Genomic DNA, 17,462 nt, shown 5'->3' on the forward strand with positions numbered 1-17,462 from the left:
TTAAGGTGTAATTTTCTTAAGGTTTTTTGGGAGATAGAAGATTTGCCAGATGAGGTATCTACTAGTGGATTTAGTGGGATATTGAGGTCTCTCCCCCTACAATAAGTAGGCCTTCAGAAAATAAGCGGAGGGTATGTAGGATTTTAATAAGCCATCCAATTTGATTGCTATTGGGAGCATAAAAGTTGCATAAGGTAATTGTAGTATTAACTAGTAGGCCCTTTACCATAATATATCTACCATCCGGGTCAGATAGGGTGTCTATCAATGCAAAGGGCAGGTTCTTTTTGAGAGCTATGCTCACTCCCCTAGAGGCTGAAGTGCCCATGCTGTGATACCAGGTCGGAAACTGCATCCTGGATACATCAGGGACACAACCCTTCTTGTAATGCGTTTCCTGTAGGAATGCAATGCTGGAGTTCTTTGTGCGCAGTAGATTCATTATTTGACTGTGTTTACTTGGGATGTTCATGCCCCTCGCATTGTGTGAGGCCACTACTATAGCGGCTGGCATAGTTGTATTAGTCATTGTATAGGGATAGGCGAATTATAGTGGCTACATATGTGTACCTAACATTGTAAACAAAGGGGTTAACAGAACAGCAAATATTTAGAAATAACATCTTATCCGCGGCAGAGGTGGGGGGCCGTAGCATTCTCCGAATGCAGACAAGACAGTCTATTGCATACGCACAAATGGCAATCCGATGTTGTCGGAATTAGAATCACTATACGCAATCACGAATCAAACTTAGTAATAAGAGTTCCACCATAGAACCAAATCAAAAGTGTCAAACAAAACAGTAACTATTAACCATCTGCCATCAATTGGCAGAAATTAGGCCCGGGTATGTCTAGGCGTATAAAGCATCGGCAACGGGCTGCAATAGAGGGGAAAAAAGGGAGAGGGAGGGGGTGGGAAAAAAAGGGGGGGGGGGGGCTAGATATCTTGTAGCCCTTACCAAAACCTCACCCTCACTTCGTCAAGTCAGGGCCTGTCACAGGTCCAAAAAAGAAAAATATCCAAGTGGTGTGCACTGCGTCTCAGGGAGGAAGCTTCTTCCTGGACCCATGTTTCCCTTGTTTGGGGGAAGCATGCCTTTTTACTGGCGATCACACTTCAGGACTCACCAATGGAGAAAGTAGAGGAAGGGGAATGTTCATGTTCATGTCCATATCAAGGGGCAGCCGGGAAGGCACCTCCACGGAGGAAATGATGAAGGTCTCCCACACCTTTGAAAGATCCTCCAGAACACGAACGGTGACTTGTTTTCCCTCGCCATGTATCGCCAATCCAAAGGGAAATAAACACTTATATAAGATCTTATTGGAGTGGAGTAGTTCCAGAAGAGGTCTCATTTTTTGACGTTTTGCGAGTGTCGATAGTGCAAGATCCTGGTAAAGCTGAATAGATGCCTCTTCGTAGGTGATGGTTTTGCAATCACGAGAGCCAGTCAAAATAGCCGAGGTATCTAAATAATTTAATAGGCCGCAGATAACATCCCTTGGAGGGTACAAGGTCATTGGCTTGGGCTTGAGGGATCTAAGGACCCTTTCTATATGATTTGTTCACATCACTCCTGTGGTAGTACCAGTGCGAATATTTCTTTCCACACTTTTTTAAGTATATCCGATGACACGCTTTCAGGGATACCTTTTATTCTGATATTTTTCCTGCGGCATCTGTTTTCTTGGTCTTCTATAGCAAGGAGGGCTTTGTTCAGCTGGGCATGGTGGAAAGCAAGCTGTACTTTCATATTTATTATTAGAGTGATCCACAAATGAGGCCTGAGTTGACTCAAGAGATTCTACTCTGTTGCCGATGTGATGTGTTGTAAATCAGCTCGCATGCCAGTGATTTCAGTGATCAACGTTTCATCACTTGTGCCAATGATTTTCTGAGGAAGGATCTTGAGATCTGACCGGATTCCATCTGTGTGTGATCGCTACCTGAGTCGTCATCACTTAAATCCGAGTCATCTATCTGTTCATCCATGACAGGATTCGGTTGTGGCACTTACATGGAGTCTGGGTTGTTGGCAGTTTGCGTTTTAGGAATTTTTCTATTTCACTTTGTCTTGGTGGAGGGCTGAAGCTGCGTTTTTTACATGTTCTGTATGAGATTTCACCATTCTAGCATTAGAAAGCTCGTTTTATGAAGTTCACCACTTGTGCATGCAATGTTTAGGTATGCATAATCAGATCACATGCCTTTGACAAGTACATATTGGTATGCTGAAAGGATATCCTGCGATGCTTAAACACAGAGTCGGGCAGTTCAGTATTATCACTAATGGGTTAAAGCACAGAGTTTCAATTACATGAGCTGAGTAGAGTGATATTGTTATATTTTAGGCTTCAAGTCTGCCTCCAATATGGTAGTGCAGAGGCAAGATAAGATATGTGAGAAGGAGGTGAGCAGATAGAGATTCAGTTGTAGTATATTTGCTGGAACTAGGTATTAATCCTAGGCAGAATCTCAGTTGGTAGTGTAGAAATTATTTAATCTGCTATTGGTTAAATGCAGTCTGGCACTCGAGCAGTTAATAGTCTCTGCTCCCTCTGTAAGGCTTCAAGCAGCAGCTTATCAAGATGGAGCCAGCCTCATGCACCAAGGAGTGGAGGTCGGAGGGGCTAAAGCAGATCTTGGTATCTTTCTCACCTCTCCTTTCTGGGGCCTTCTGGTGATGGTACACTTTACCCAGGGGGTCTAGGAGCACCAGGAGAGTTTGTTGGTCGCAGATGGAAAGCAATGTCAGCAGATTAAAGGGCCTGGAAGTGGGAGCTGCAAGGACACACGTCCTCACTGTTAAAGATCCAGGCCACACTGCACCCTTTTTTAATTTTGAATGAATTTCTGGCCTACAGATTAACCAATCAAAATCGTATGCCATGAACATATCTCTTCCTGCTAATATTATCCCACAGCTCCAGCAAGACTTCCCTTTTCAATGGGCCACTAACCACCTAGAATACTTGGGAGTGAAATTGACAGCCAATCTGGACTCCCTCTTTTCAGCCAACTATCCTCAAATGCTTCGCAAAATTTGCTCGCTACTGCAGGCATGACATCTTTCCTGGCTAGGCCGTGTACATTCTCTTAAGATGATTTTACTCCCCAAATTGCTTTACTTATTTCGAGTTTTGCCAATCCCTGTCCCTTCGCACTACCTCAAAACAGCCCAACGATTAGTTAATACTTTTATTTGGAGGGGTGGCCTCCCTAGGGTTAACAGAGCTACTCTTTATCGACATCGTCTAAATGGAGGCCTGGAAGTTCCCAACCTCTCTAAATACTACCAAGCAGTCCAACTAGCCCAATTAACCTTATACCATGCCTATTCGGAAGCACCCCTGTGGCTTTTGCTGGAAGCTGCTGATTGTCACCCATGTACCCTCGATGCCTTGCTATGGATCCTCCCAGCTCAACGTAGGCAAATTTTGAATCCTATCATAGCACATTCTGTTAAAATTTGGGACTCGCTGAAATATTCATCACAGTTAATCTCTCTCTCCTTTTTTGCCTCTGGCCCCCCTCTGGGGTAATCCTCAATTTTCCCCACTTATTGAGCCCCTTGGGAACTTCCCTTTACGGGTCGCAGCAGGGATTACTAGAGTCCACCATCTTTTCAATGTTGATGGAATTATTTCATTTCCAGCCTGCAGGAAAAATATCATCCCCCCCCAATTCCACCTTATACATTTACTCCTTTCGAGCACAGATGCCGTGAAAATCCACACGCCCAGGTACTATATCACTTCTTTATTCCCACATTAACTCCCCTTCATATAGGCATTGCTTAAACTACACTTCTTGTTGGGAGTCCAAAACTGGTTCCACTCTAACTCACTTAGAATGGTCTCAAATTTGGTCCTCCTCTACTGGATGAATGCTTAACACCTTAATGTTGGAAACAAATTATAAGGTTCTGACTAGGTGTTACCTGACCCCAGCTAGAGTGGCCAAGGCAGTCGCTAACTACTCCTCCAACTGCTTTAGACGGTGTAACTCCACAGGAGATATGTTCCATATATAGTGGTTATGTCTGATAGTACGTAGATTTTGCATCAGATTATACCACCTGGTGATGAAGATGATGACAATATTATAGGAGTGATGGTGGTGAGCAGCCAAATGCATCTTAGAATTCTAGTCTAATTCAAGGTAGTGTAATTAGAAATCTGTAATTTTTTTTTTTTTAAATTCGTTTATTAATTACAGCATGAACCATACATACATTTGCTTATATTCATTATTATCCATTAGATACATAGAATTACCACACATAACCATGTCTGGAATATTGTAAAGGTTACAAGCAATGCATGTCAATCATTAGTTTATATCCTATTCAAACTTAAACTACACTAACTTCTAACAAAACCTCTAAAGCTAACATGCTGCCGCTTAAAGGAGAATTCTAGATAAATTCTACCCTGTGAGTAGATAATGTCCACAATCTTACACCTTTTCCCTGTGTATTTGTTAAATTATTTAACCTAAACAGTATGACAGGAGGAGTTCCATCTTCCCCATATCTTCTCAAATTTAGCTGGATTACCTCTATTCTGGTACAGTGCCCGTTCATACGGAACAATGGAATTCACCAAGTCCACCCATGCTCTAAGAGTTGGACAAGAACCACCCATCCATCTCAGAGCCAACACCTTTCGTGCCAAAAACAGCGTCTCCCTCAGAAAAATTCCCGTATGATGATCCCAAGCCCCTGCTTCCCATACTCCAAATAAGCACACCAGGGGTTCTAGTGGGACAGGGATCGACACCAGTGATGCCAATAACGTCGTTACCTCATTCCAATATTGGAAGACAATAGGACATTTCCATATCATGTGGATAAAATCTGCATTGCTAGAATGGCATCTCAAGCAGTCTGATGAGTGTAGGCGACCCATTTTAAAAAGACGAATCGGGGTCAAATAGGATTGATATATAATATATAGTTGGGTCATCTTGTTATTAACTGATGGGGAGACTTTAGTTGGGGATTCCAAGATTTCATCCCATTCCTCTTCTAGTGTATCTGGCAAAAGCCGTCCCCACTTCCCCTTAATTGAATCTATGGTAGATCCCTCACCCATGGATAACAGATAGGTATATAGAGAGGAGATAAGTCCCTGAGGACCCTGCGAATTAAGGATACCTATTAACGGTAGATCTGAGATAGTTCGACCCCTACCCACACTCCGCATATGTGACTGGAAGGCTGACCTTAGTTGCAAGTAACGGAAAAATTGAGATTTTGGTATGTTGTAGGTATTTTGTAACTGTTCGAAGGAAACAAAAATCCCCTGATTATGTAGATTTCTTACTGTAAGGACACCATACGATATCCAGAATTCAGTGGACGGATGGCCCAGTAATACCGGAAAATAACCATTATTCCACAATGGCATCTCAGCTGCTATATCAACAAATCCCGTTACCTTTTTAATTTGCCTCCATATTGATCGTGCCAACCGAAGCAGAGGTAGTAAATGAGGAACAGTAGTTCTCTCCATCTCCAAAAATCCCAGTGGACAATCAATTTTAGCTGAGTACAGAATATGGTTTTCAGAGTTAGGAAGAGTTTTCCCAGGCATCCACATATTCAACATTTTAGCCTGACCAGCAAGGTAATATAGGTAGAAGTCTGGCAGGGCCGCCCCACCCCCTTGTTTGGGTCTTTGCAGGGTGGATAACTTAAGTTTAGGCCTAGCCTTTCCCCATATGAAAGATGTAGTAAGGGAATTTAGGGTTGTAAAAAAAGTTTTAGGAATTATAACCGCACTGTGTTGAAAACAGTAGCTCAGCTTTGGGAGCAAAATCATCTTTATGAGATTAATACGTCCAGCCACAGATAATGGTAGTTTGTCCCAGGTAGCAAATTTGGATTTAACCACATCTAGTAACGGAAATATATTAAGATGCAAGTCTAGGTGACTACTCTGGGACATATGTATTCCTAGATATTTAAACTTGGAGACAATGGGTAGCGGTGAGAGGGTTTCAAGGCAGGACATTGGAGCATGGGAGAGAGGCATCAGGGCAGACTTCTCCCAATTTATATAAAGGCCAGAAAATTTGCTGAACCTATCTATCATCGTTATTACTTTCGGTAATGTGTCCTCCGCTTGATCCATGAACACCACCATATCATCAGCATATAGACCGATGACATCCACCCTATCAGAGATGTGTATCCCCTTAATGTCTACAGAAGACCTCATTCGTATTGCCAAGGCCTCTATCGCCAAGGCGAATAGAGCTGGGGAGAGAGGGCACCCCTGTCGAGTTCCTCTGTGCAAAGAAAACGGTGCAGACATTGAGCCATTCACCACCATTCGTGCCCTAGGTTTCGCATATAATGTGCCTATCTCTCTCAAAAATTTATTCCCAAACCCATACTTCCGCAAACATGCAATCAAGAAGGGCCATTCGAGGGAGTCAAAAGCCTTGGCTGCATCCAGCGAAGCCAATGCCCACTTATTGTCTGGTTCCAAAGAGCTATATTGTATGACCGACTGTACCCGTCTGATATTGATAGAAGTATTTTTCCCAGGCATAAAACCGGTTTGATCCGGGTGTATGAGATCTAATATGATCTTATTCAATCTAGTGGCTAGGATTTTAGTGAAAATTTTATAATCTACGTTCACCAAGGAGATTGGTCTATATGATCCACAATCCAGAGGATCCTTCCCCTCCTTCCTGAGTACAACAATATTAGCATCATAAAACGTTTCGGGTACAGATTCCCCCTCCCATATTCCTTTGAGTACCTTCAGCAGTATAGGTGCCAGTTTGTCACGGTATTTCCTATAGAACTCAATGGGAAACCCATCAGGTCCCGGGGCCTTTCCAGCTGCCATATCTGTTATAGCATGATCTACCTCCTCCAGGGTAAATTCAGCCTCCATAAGGGCTTGCTGAGATGGGCTCAGTGAGGGGAATGTTATATCTGATAAATAATCTAAGCATTCATCAATACCAGAACCACTGCTAGATTTATATAACGAGGTATAATAGTCATAGAAGCCCTGAAGTATTCCTTCTGTAGAGGATACCAAAGAGCCATCAGACACCCGGATCTGCAATATTGTGTTGGAGGTATTGTGTTGGCGTACCAAGAAGGCCAAAAGTGTACTGGCCTGATTTCCCAGTTCAAAATAGGCTTGACGAGTGAAAAACAATTTGCGCTTTGACTTAACATCTGCATATTGGGTGTATAGTCTCTGGGAAGTAAGCCATTCAATTCTATTACTGCTGGACTGGTTGGCTATGTAAGTGGCCTCTGAGTCTTTTAATCTTTGTTCCATCTCCTCATCCTCTTTCGCCGTTACCCTCTTAATATAGGAGATAGTAGAGGACAGACATCCCCTCAAATATGCCTTCAGGGTGTCCCAAAATAAACCGAGGTTTTGGAGTTCCGAGTGTGTTAGAATGAAACTATTCAACTGATCAATCGTCCTATCGCTAGTGTCTATTAATTTTAACCAGAAGGGGTTCAATTTCCAGGACTTACTATTATTATTGGATTGTCCAAATTTAAGTTTAAGAATAATTGGACTGTGATCTGAGATCCCCCGACTACCATGTTCTACACTATCCATCCATAATGCCAATCCACTCGATCCAAATATATAGTCTATCCGAGATAGTGACTGTCTAGTAGATGAGTGGCAAGTGTACCCCTTGACCCCCGGATGACCCATTCTCCACAAATCCAGCCATCCACTACCATCCATAAACTGTGCCAATTGAGAAGGGTGTTGAGGCAAAGTGTCTCCTGATGCTACGTCATCTAGTCTCAATCTGTCCATAGATTGATCCATAACTAAGTTAAAGTCTCCCATGCAGATAACATTTGCTTCCGGATAATTTAAGGAGAAGCCTAGAGCCATACGAAGAATTGACATGTTGGCAGGGGGGGGATTATAGATACATAACAATACATACTCTCGCGAGTTGATGAATGCATGCACAAAGACAAAGCGACCCTCGGGATCCCGTCTCGCCTCCTTGGCCTCCCATCTGACCTCCTTGTGTATCAGTAAAGAAACCCCTCTGGAATAACTGGTGTGAAAGGCATGTAAGGCCCATTGTACCCATGGTTTTTGCACACATCTAGCCGTATCTCTTGTTAAGTGTGTTTCTATTAGTGCTACAATGTGGGGATGGCACCTTTTTATCTGAGAAAATACCTTAATTTTCTTTCTAGGGGTTTTGATACCTCGTATATTCCATGTCATACATATAATTTCAGCCCCCATATTTACTTTTAAAGAAAAAGTTAATGCATAACATTATTATTCGGGTGTATTCCATCGGTATCATACAGGGCAAAGAGTTAATATCAGCGGCAGTCTTGCTTAATAAACAATCAAAACTGGTACATAAAACCAAAAGAAATAAGAAAACTTGAACAGTAGGGGAGAGTATTTCCATTCTCCCACAGTCAGATTGAAAAGGGGATACCCTCACTGGATACAGTGTCCGGTATTGTTGACTCTTTTCCCGCACCCCTACAGAAAGCTCTAGGTGTGTTGCCTTTGATCAAGGAGTCCAGGTTAGGGATCTTTTACGTTCGGGCCCCCGTGAAACCGCATCCATTCAATTGCCTCCGCTGGGTCCGTGAAGAATAAGGAAGAGCCATTGTGCACGATACGGAGCCGGGCTGGATAGAGCATAGAGTAGACGATGTTCTTATCCCTGAGTTGTTTCTTAACATCCATAAATCGCGCCCGCTGCTTTTGAAGTTCCATAGAAAAATCTGGAAAAATTGATATGGTGGCATTATTGAATTTGATAAGGCCCTTCTGCCGCGCCAAGCGGAGGATGGCATCCCTGTCTCTGCAATTAAGGAGGCGTGCCAGGAGAGGTCGCGGCGGGGCCCCAGGAGGCAGAGGCCTCGTTGGTACCCTATGGGCCCTCTCTACCGAAAATGTTGAGGAGAATTCATCCCCCAATGAAGATTTAAGCCATTCCTCTAAGAACTGTTCAGGTCGCTGACCCTCCGACCGCTCCGGAAGGCCTATAATTCGGATATTATTGCGACGTAGCCTATTTTCCAAATCATCTGCCTTTTGCTTCCACGCATTTACGGATCCAGTAGCCTTAGCCAGTTTAGCCTCCATTGGAGTGATAGTGTCTTCTATGTGGGATACCCTTGTTTCAACCTCAGAAATACGACCCCTCATAGTTTGCATGTCATGCCGCAGACGGCCCACCTCCGTATGTACATCCTCTATTTTCTCAGTAAGAGATGATCTAGTGAGGGAGATGGCCTGCATCAACTGCTCCGATGCCTGTTTAAGGGTCAATTCTTCCTCCTCCCCCTCCCCAGTACTATCAGAGGGGCGACCCCTGCGTTGAGATGATGTAGGGTTGTTTCTAAGGTTGCGTACATTATCATAAGAGTCATCTTTGGCATATTTTTTAAGCTTTTCAGCCGCTGTCGCTCCTCTAGGATGCTGCATGGCGGGTATACGCAAGGGGGGATCCCACAGAACAATCGCAAAAGTAATTGTAGATAAGCTGTGCTCTAATGTTATGATGTTAAATGGATCGAACTCCGACCCCAGGTCCTATATATATGGTGCTGGACTGTGTTCCAAGTCTCCGTAAACTTGACAAATAATGAGAATCACAGGGTAGTTGTCTGGGTGATTACTTAGGTCCAATATGGCTGGCCAGGCACTCAGTTTATGAGTATAGGGGGAACAGCGGTGAAGGGGTTAACTCCCAATATTATGGTGCTGTCAATGAGGCGGCTGTATGACAGGGGGGGCACAGGGCCCTATATTTCAGGGCGCTCACCGCACCACCCCTCTAATATTTGAAAGTTTAATTATCCCCCAAACAGCACCGCAGGTTTGAAAGGCACCGCTCCCTCTGCTGTCAGGGAGCGCGCTATATTAATGGGCACTGCTCCCCGCGTGCACCGCTATCCCCCTCAGGTCTCCCAGTCTCTGCACACCGGTCCACGTTCTTACCACTGCGTTCCTGTCTCCGTTAGCTCCAGCAAAAGAAAAGTCTGGTCCCAGCAGAGAATGATGGCGCCGCGTCCTGTATTCCAGAGCGCGCGCGCCCAAGATGGCCGTCGCTGCACGTGGGCTTTCCTGGTGTCTCTGTCTTTGTAGCTCCTGCCGCCTCAGGTTATCACTGCAGCCGTCCGGAGCGCCAGCCCCCACAGCTCCTGCATGCAGGTACCTCACCGCATCCACCGGTACCGTCCACCGCCGCCCCCTCCGGAATGAGAGAGGGACCCAGCCCCGGCAAGGAACAGCGCCGCGCTCCGTATACCCTCCTCTCTCTCGCGTGCAGGTATCTCGCTGCTCTCACCAGCGAGGTCGGTTACCGCCGCTTCTAAGACGGCAGAGGGTCCGGGGCTCCAGTCGGAAGCAGCGCCACGCTCTGTTTCTCCCAGTGTGCGCTCCAGAGATGGCCGCCGTTACATGTGGGGGGCCTCCTGCCCGCTTCAGCTCCTGCTGCTCCTGGCTCCACGAATCTCCGCAGCGGTCTCCCGGGAGGTCCACAGGGTTCTCTATCATATGGGGCTCAGGTTTGGCTTATTTTCGCTCAGCTATATTCATTATTTTATGGCAAAATCAGGTCAGGATACTTGGAGCTCTCCTTAGGTGCTTCCTGCTTCTTCAGCTACATAGCCACGCCCCCCAGAAATCTGTAATTTGAAATCTGTAATTTGAAAGATGCCTGGATCAGACTACATCTGGAACAGACGCATGGCTCTGAAATGGAGCCATGGCTTCCTAGCAGAAGTCCTGTAGAGTGTTCTTGGCTGTGATTTTGCATAGTCCCCTTTCTTACAGTTCAAAACTTTTTCAGGCATCATCCACAAGTCGGGGAGGTGGGACCAGATTAACATTCACTGAGTATTTATAGTTTATCCTTCAGTGTTTGCAAGTCAACAAACTGCATGGCCTGGTACCATGGATAACCAACTTATTAGCAAATATCGATTGTTCAATGACCCTGCACCGCTGTCTTCCAAGATGGCAGGACAATAAACTGTAAAAGCTGATATAAAAGTAAATAGCTGCCATTCATCAAATTCTCAAACATCAATACTACTGTCAACATTCAGACTCATATGACAATAGTCCATGTTTCTTGAACAGCCAAAGAAAAACACAAATTCTATAGTCATCGTTCAGGTAATAGCCTATGTCTCTTGGCCAACTGAAATAGACGTCTGAATATTTAAGATTAAATGCTGTCGTCACATATTCTACTGGTTCATGCTATGAGTTCTTCTATTATACTGTGCACTGTTATTGTCTTAGTGAATAATTCAATTTTACTACATATCTTCCCATTTCTATGGACATTTTGATTAGAATTGTTGAAAATAAAAATTTCAAGGATATTTTATTCAAAAATAATGGTGTAATTCTTGGAAGATGACTGTATCGGGAGATCAGAGGGACAACTAACACTTTCAATTTTTATATCAGATGACCTTGAGATCACACAGGATTCAATTCAAGTGAATGCCATTACTCCAGATATACCATCATTCCTTCACAGCAAATATCTATCATCTAATCCTATGAAAGAGGTCCTATCTTCTGATTCATTACAGACTACTAAGAAAAATAAAAGTCACAAAAGAGGCACTGAAGAACGAACTACTGTTAAAGCAAAGAAGCCAATTACACATTCAGAATATGAAAGTAGTTATACCCTAAAAACATCTTTTGTTAAACATCAAAAAATTCAGACAGGGGAACATAGGTTTACTTGTTCCAAGTGTGGGAGACATTTTAAACAAATGGCATATCTTATTAGGCATGAGAGAATTCATACTGGGGAGAAGCCATATTCATGTTCAGAATGTGGAAAATGTTTTACCCAGAAATTTATGCTTGTTATTCACCAGAGAATTCATACAGGTGAGAAGCCTTTTTCCTGTTTAGAATGCGGAAAATGTTTTCACCAGAAAGCATATCTTGTTAATCACCAGAGAATTCACACAGGGGAAAAGCCTTTTTCCTGTTTAGACTGTGGAAAATGTTTTAACCAGAAAGCATATCTTTTTACACACCATAAAATTCACACAGGGGAGAAGCCATTTTCATGTTCAGAATGTGGAAAATGTTTTATCCGTAAGTCATTTCTTGTTAGTCACCAGAGAACTCACACAGGGCAGATGCCATATTCATGTTCAGAATGTGGAAAATATTTTGGACAGAGATCATCTCTTCTTGTACATCAGAAAACTCACACAGGGGAGAAGCCATATTCATGTTCTGAATGTGGAAAATATTTTGGACGGAAATCAAATCTTTATAATCACCAGAGAACACACACTGGGGAGAAGCCATATTCATGTTCAGAATGTGGGAAATATTTTGGATGGAAATCAGATCTTCTTATACACCAGAGAACACACACAGGGGAGAAGCCATATTCATGTTCAGAATGTAGGAAATATTTTGGACGGAAATCATATCTTCTTAATCATCAGAGAACACACACAGGGGAGAAGCCATATTCATGTTCTGAATGTGGGAAATATTTTGGACAGAAATCAGATCTTCTTAAGCACCAGAGAACACACACAGGGGAGAAGCCATATTTCTGTTCAGAATGTGGGAAATATTTTGGAAAGAAATCAGATCTTCTTAATCACCAGAGAACACACACAGGGGAGAAGCCATATTCATGTTCAGAATGTGGGAAATGTTTTGTTTATAAATCATCGCTTGTTAGCCACCAGAGAACTCACACAGGGGAGAAGCCATATTCATGTACAGAATGTGGGAAATATTTTGAACAGAGATCATCTCTTCTTGTACATCAGAAAACTCACACAGGGGAGAAGCCATATTCATGTTCAGAATGTGGAAAATATTTTGGACGGAAATCAAATCTTCGTAATCACCAGAGAACACACACTGGGGAGAAGCCATATTCATGTTCAGAATGTGGGAAATATTTTGGATGGAAATCAGATCTTCTTAAGCACCAGAGAACACACACAGGGGAGAAGCCATATTCATGTTCAGAATGTGGTAAATGTTTTGTTTATAAATCATCGCTTGTTAGCCACCAGAGAACTCACACAGGGGCGAAGCCGTATTCATGTACAGAATGTGGGAAATATTTTGGACGGAAATCAGATCTTCTTAATCACCAGAGATCTCACACAGGAGAGTAGGCATATTCATGTTCAGAATGTGGGGGAAATACATATAATACAAGACTGTTAAGCACCAGAGAATTCACACAGAAGAGAAGCAATGTTCATATTAAAAATGTTTGAAATGGTCTGAACAAGAATGCTATTTTGTTAAGCATTTAAATCCCACAGGGAGAGAAGCCATTATTAGGGTTGATCGAATAGCTTCGGAATTAGTGCTTATCCAAATACCTATAGCACTCACCGAATATCTGCATCGGAATCCTGGGTACCTGGAACACTCTTGATAATCAGCTGTTCGGTGCTGCTTCTATATGTGTCGCTGCTATGTGACAGTCGCAACACATGCATGGAGAGCCCAACAAGCAGGCTATCCATGCATGTGTTGTGACTGTGTTTTGTTAAGGTTCAAGGAATTGTGATGAATAAATAAATGCTCACACGAAATAATTGAATAAACAAAATTAATTTACATAATAAAAGATAATAAATATAAACACTTCACTCAAAATAGCACATAATCAATAAAGTCATACATTACATTACAATGGTAGGAGTCAATCAGTCTGGTCTCTGTCCCATCTCTCTTCCTTCTCTGTCTCATCTGTGTCTCCCACTTCAACAGTTCACTCAACTTTTATATGTAAAAAGCTGTTCATTGAACGTTATCTGAAGGCTTTGATGTAAACCATGGTATGCCAGTGTTAAACCCCTTAAATCATATAGATAACTATACCACCTGGCATCCCTGGGGGCTTTACGACCTCCAATTAACATATATGTAGGCTTTGGAAAAATCCAATCCAGCATCTCTCATCTTTGAACTGCAAACAAATTACTGGTCATTTACATTCCTTTGTTAAATTGACCATCTGGCTGAAGGTACATTTTGGCTTTAATGACCTTCTGTGAACTCCATACAGTAAGGCTATACTGAATATTATGTAATGAACTGATTGAAACCAATATCAATATCTCTATAATTAGTAGTAATTAATTGGAGTGTTGAAATTATTTAAAAATATAACATACTACACAAACTGTCACACAGCTGCGGCACCGAACAGCTGATTATCGGGAGCGTTCCAGGTATCCAGGTTACCGATGCAATAAGGATGAGATACACGTTACTCTGTTACTCGAAGGTGCACAGAAAAGGATACCACTCCTAATACATATAATAATAATTAATCTGGCACTCAAATTGTTGCTTGTGCAATTAGTTTATTAAAGATCCCAATGTCTTGTGACGTTTCGGTCTTTCACATAGACCTTCCTCAGACTGGGATGAGAACAAAACGATAAACAAAATAAAACCCAATCAGTAAAGGTGTTTAACATTACAAAACAAAAAATTTTTACAAAAAAATTCAGAAGCAGCTGCAATGTCAATTAAAGAAACAATATGGATAGACAAACGATATTATAAAGCAATGTAGATAAATATGCTATGTTAATTGTCACAGTGATTGGAGAAGTATAGCGATGTCAATCCATTCCAGTATAAGAAAAAAAGGGGTGTTAAGACATTAGCAGAGAATAATAAAGCGCATGGAGGTATAGGAATATGTTCACAACAAGTTAATATTCCATATAGAATATTCTGTATAGAGAATAAGAATTAAAAAAAATGTAAAAAAAATAACATGAAAATGGAAAATAATGAATATAGAATCTCAAAAAATAAAAATAGAAAAAAAAAAATTGAAAATAGTAAATAATACGTGACAGTCACAATAGGTGATATAGAAAAGAACTGGTTAAATGCTTACCATATGTTATAATAAGGTCAACAATATAGAAGGATGTATGCCTTGGGCTATATACCCGTTTCTTTGCGCGATTTTTGGACTTCTTATACACTTATTGGTAAACGCACCTTGTGCTCATATCACCACCCAACCTGTGTAACAAACACAGCATTCACTTTTACAATTGGGCTTTTTCACAGGGATACATCCTTTTATATTGTGGACCTAATTATAACATATGGTAAGCATTTAACCAGTTCCTTTCTTTATCACCTATTGTGATTGTCACCTATTATTTACTATTTTCAATTTTTATTTCTTGAGATTCTATATTCATTATTTTCCAGTTTTAGTTTTCATTTTTCCACATTTTCTTCATTCTTATTCTCTGTACAGAATATTCTATACGGAATATTAACTTTTTGTGAACATATTCCTATGCCTCCAGGTGCTTTATTATTCTATGCTAATGTCTTAGCAACCCTTTTTTTGTTATACTGGAATGGAGTGACTGCTATATTTTCTCCAATCACTGTGGCAATTAATATTGCATATCTATGTATATTGCTTTATCATATTGTTTGTCTATCCATATTGTTTCTTTAATTGACATTGCTACTGCCTCTGAATTTTTTTGTAAGCATTTTTTGTAACTTTTTTGTAACTGTTTTGTAATGTTAAACACTAGTTATGAGTGAATATACTCGTTACTCGAGATTTCCCGAGCACGCTCGAGGGTCCTCCGAGGGTCCTCGGAGATTTAGTTTTTCTTGCCGCAGCTGAATGATTTACATCTGTTAGCCAGCATAAGTACATGTGGGGTTTCCCTAGCAACTAGGCAACCCCCACATGTACTCAGGCTGGCTAACAGATGTAAATCATTCAGCTGCGGCGCTGAAAACTAAATCTCTGAGTACTTACAAATACTCGGAGGACACCCGAGCGTGCTTAAGAAATCTCGCGTAACGAGTATATTCGATCATCACTATTTATTTTGTTTATCGTTTTGTTCTTATCCCAGTCTGAGGAAGGTCTATGTGAAAGATCAAAACGTCACAAGATATCGGGATCTTTAATAAACTAATCGCACAAGTAATAATTTGAGTGCCAGATTAATTATTACAGGTTACCCATGCAGGTATTTGTTGAGCGCTATAGCTATTCGGTTAAGCACTTATCTGAAGCTATTCGATCAACCCTAGTCATTCATACCTAGAATGTGACAAACGAATTACCAGAAAACATAGTTTGTTAAACATCAAAAACAAAGCACACCCGGGGAAACTGTTTTATTGACAAATTGTACAAAAAAAAAATCTAACAGGCAGTCATATAATTAAACAAGAATGGGAAATTACTTTAAATGTACTTTTTTTTTGGACTATTAGACACACTTTTAACACAAAAAAGTCTTGCTAATAAGTGAGTGCTTCTTATAGTCTGGAGACAGCTTACTGAGACAGCTTCCTTCCCGATCACTACTAGAACTGTTTTCTCCTCCTGCTTCACACTGATCTATGTGATCGGTGCAGAGCAGTAGAGGAAGATACCGGGACCTGCACAGTGGCTGCCAGTCCCGAGTGAGCAGCTGAAGAACCTTCCACCTAACTAGCTCCAGGACCTTTCACATGACCTGGAAGGAACTGCAAAATGGGCCAATGTATACACCGGGTCTATTTATGCAAATGTAGTAGAGCTGTGTGTATATAAATGTGTGTTTGTAATAGAGTTCTGTAAAGCGCTGAGGAATATGATGGCGCTATATAAGCAAAGCATAATAAGAACAAATAGAGCTTTATGCATGGAAGTTTGAAAATGTAGCAGAGCTGTGTATATGTAAATGTGCATATGAAGCAGAGCTGTGTATGTAAATGTGCAGAGTATCCAGCAGTGTGTGTGTGTGTGTGTGCGTGCGTGCGTGCGTGCGTGCGTGCGTGCGTGTGAAAATATATACACACTGTGGAGCGCTCATTAAAACACTGATAATTGGTTTATTAGTGATGAGCGAGTATACTCGTTGCTCGGTTGGTCTCCGAGTATTTGTAAGTGCTCGGAGATTTAGTTTTCATCGCCGCAGCTGAATGATTTACAGCTACTAGCCAGCTTGAATACATGTGGAGATTCCCTAGCAACCAGGCAACCCCCACATGTACTTATGCTGGCTAGTAGCTGTAAATCATTCAGCTGCGGCGATGAAAACTAAATCTCCGAACACCAACAAATACTCCGAGACCACCCGAGCGTGCACGGGAAAACCAGAGCAACGTGTGTATTCGCCCATCACTATTTATTATGTCCCTATTCTACTTCAGTGCATTACAGTTAGTGATATTAACTCCTCCACTTTACACCAGGGAAGATATAATTAGTAGTAATTTTTTTTTCCTATTTCTACTGTCTAAACCTGGGAGCGCCTTGTGGTAAAGTGCTTCTTTTAGTCCAAAAAATACAGAATTAGAATTATATAATTAGAAATAAAAATATCTGCAGTTACTAATATCTTTAATGTAATAAGCAACTAAAAAGCAATATTCTATGTGCATTGAAT

The 17,462-nt window shown here is 41.7% G+C and overlaps 1 protein-coding gene across 1 annotated transcript in view; it reads left to right on the forward strand.

The window, feature by feature from the left end:
* The window catches only part of LOC143767053 (uncharacterized), a 108,737-nt gene that overhangs the window by 22,803 nt on the left and 68,472 nt on the right, over positions 1 to 17,462 (forward strand). The window contains 1 exon segment of the mRNA XM_077255074.1: positions 11,476 to 13,177. Within this exon segment, the coding sequence (XP_077111189.1) occupies positions 11,476 to 13,177 (1,702 nt within the window).

This window comes from Ranitomeya variabilis, chromosome 4 (genome assembly GCF_051348905.1).
Source record: "Ranitomeya variabilis isolate aRanVar5 chromosome 4, aRanVar5.hap1, whole genome shotgun sequence".
Classification (NCBI taxonomy): domain Eukaryota; kingdom Metazoa; phylum Chordata; class Amphibia; order Anura; family Dendrobatidae; genus Ranitomeya; species Ranitomeya variabilis.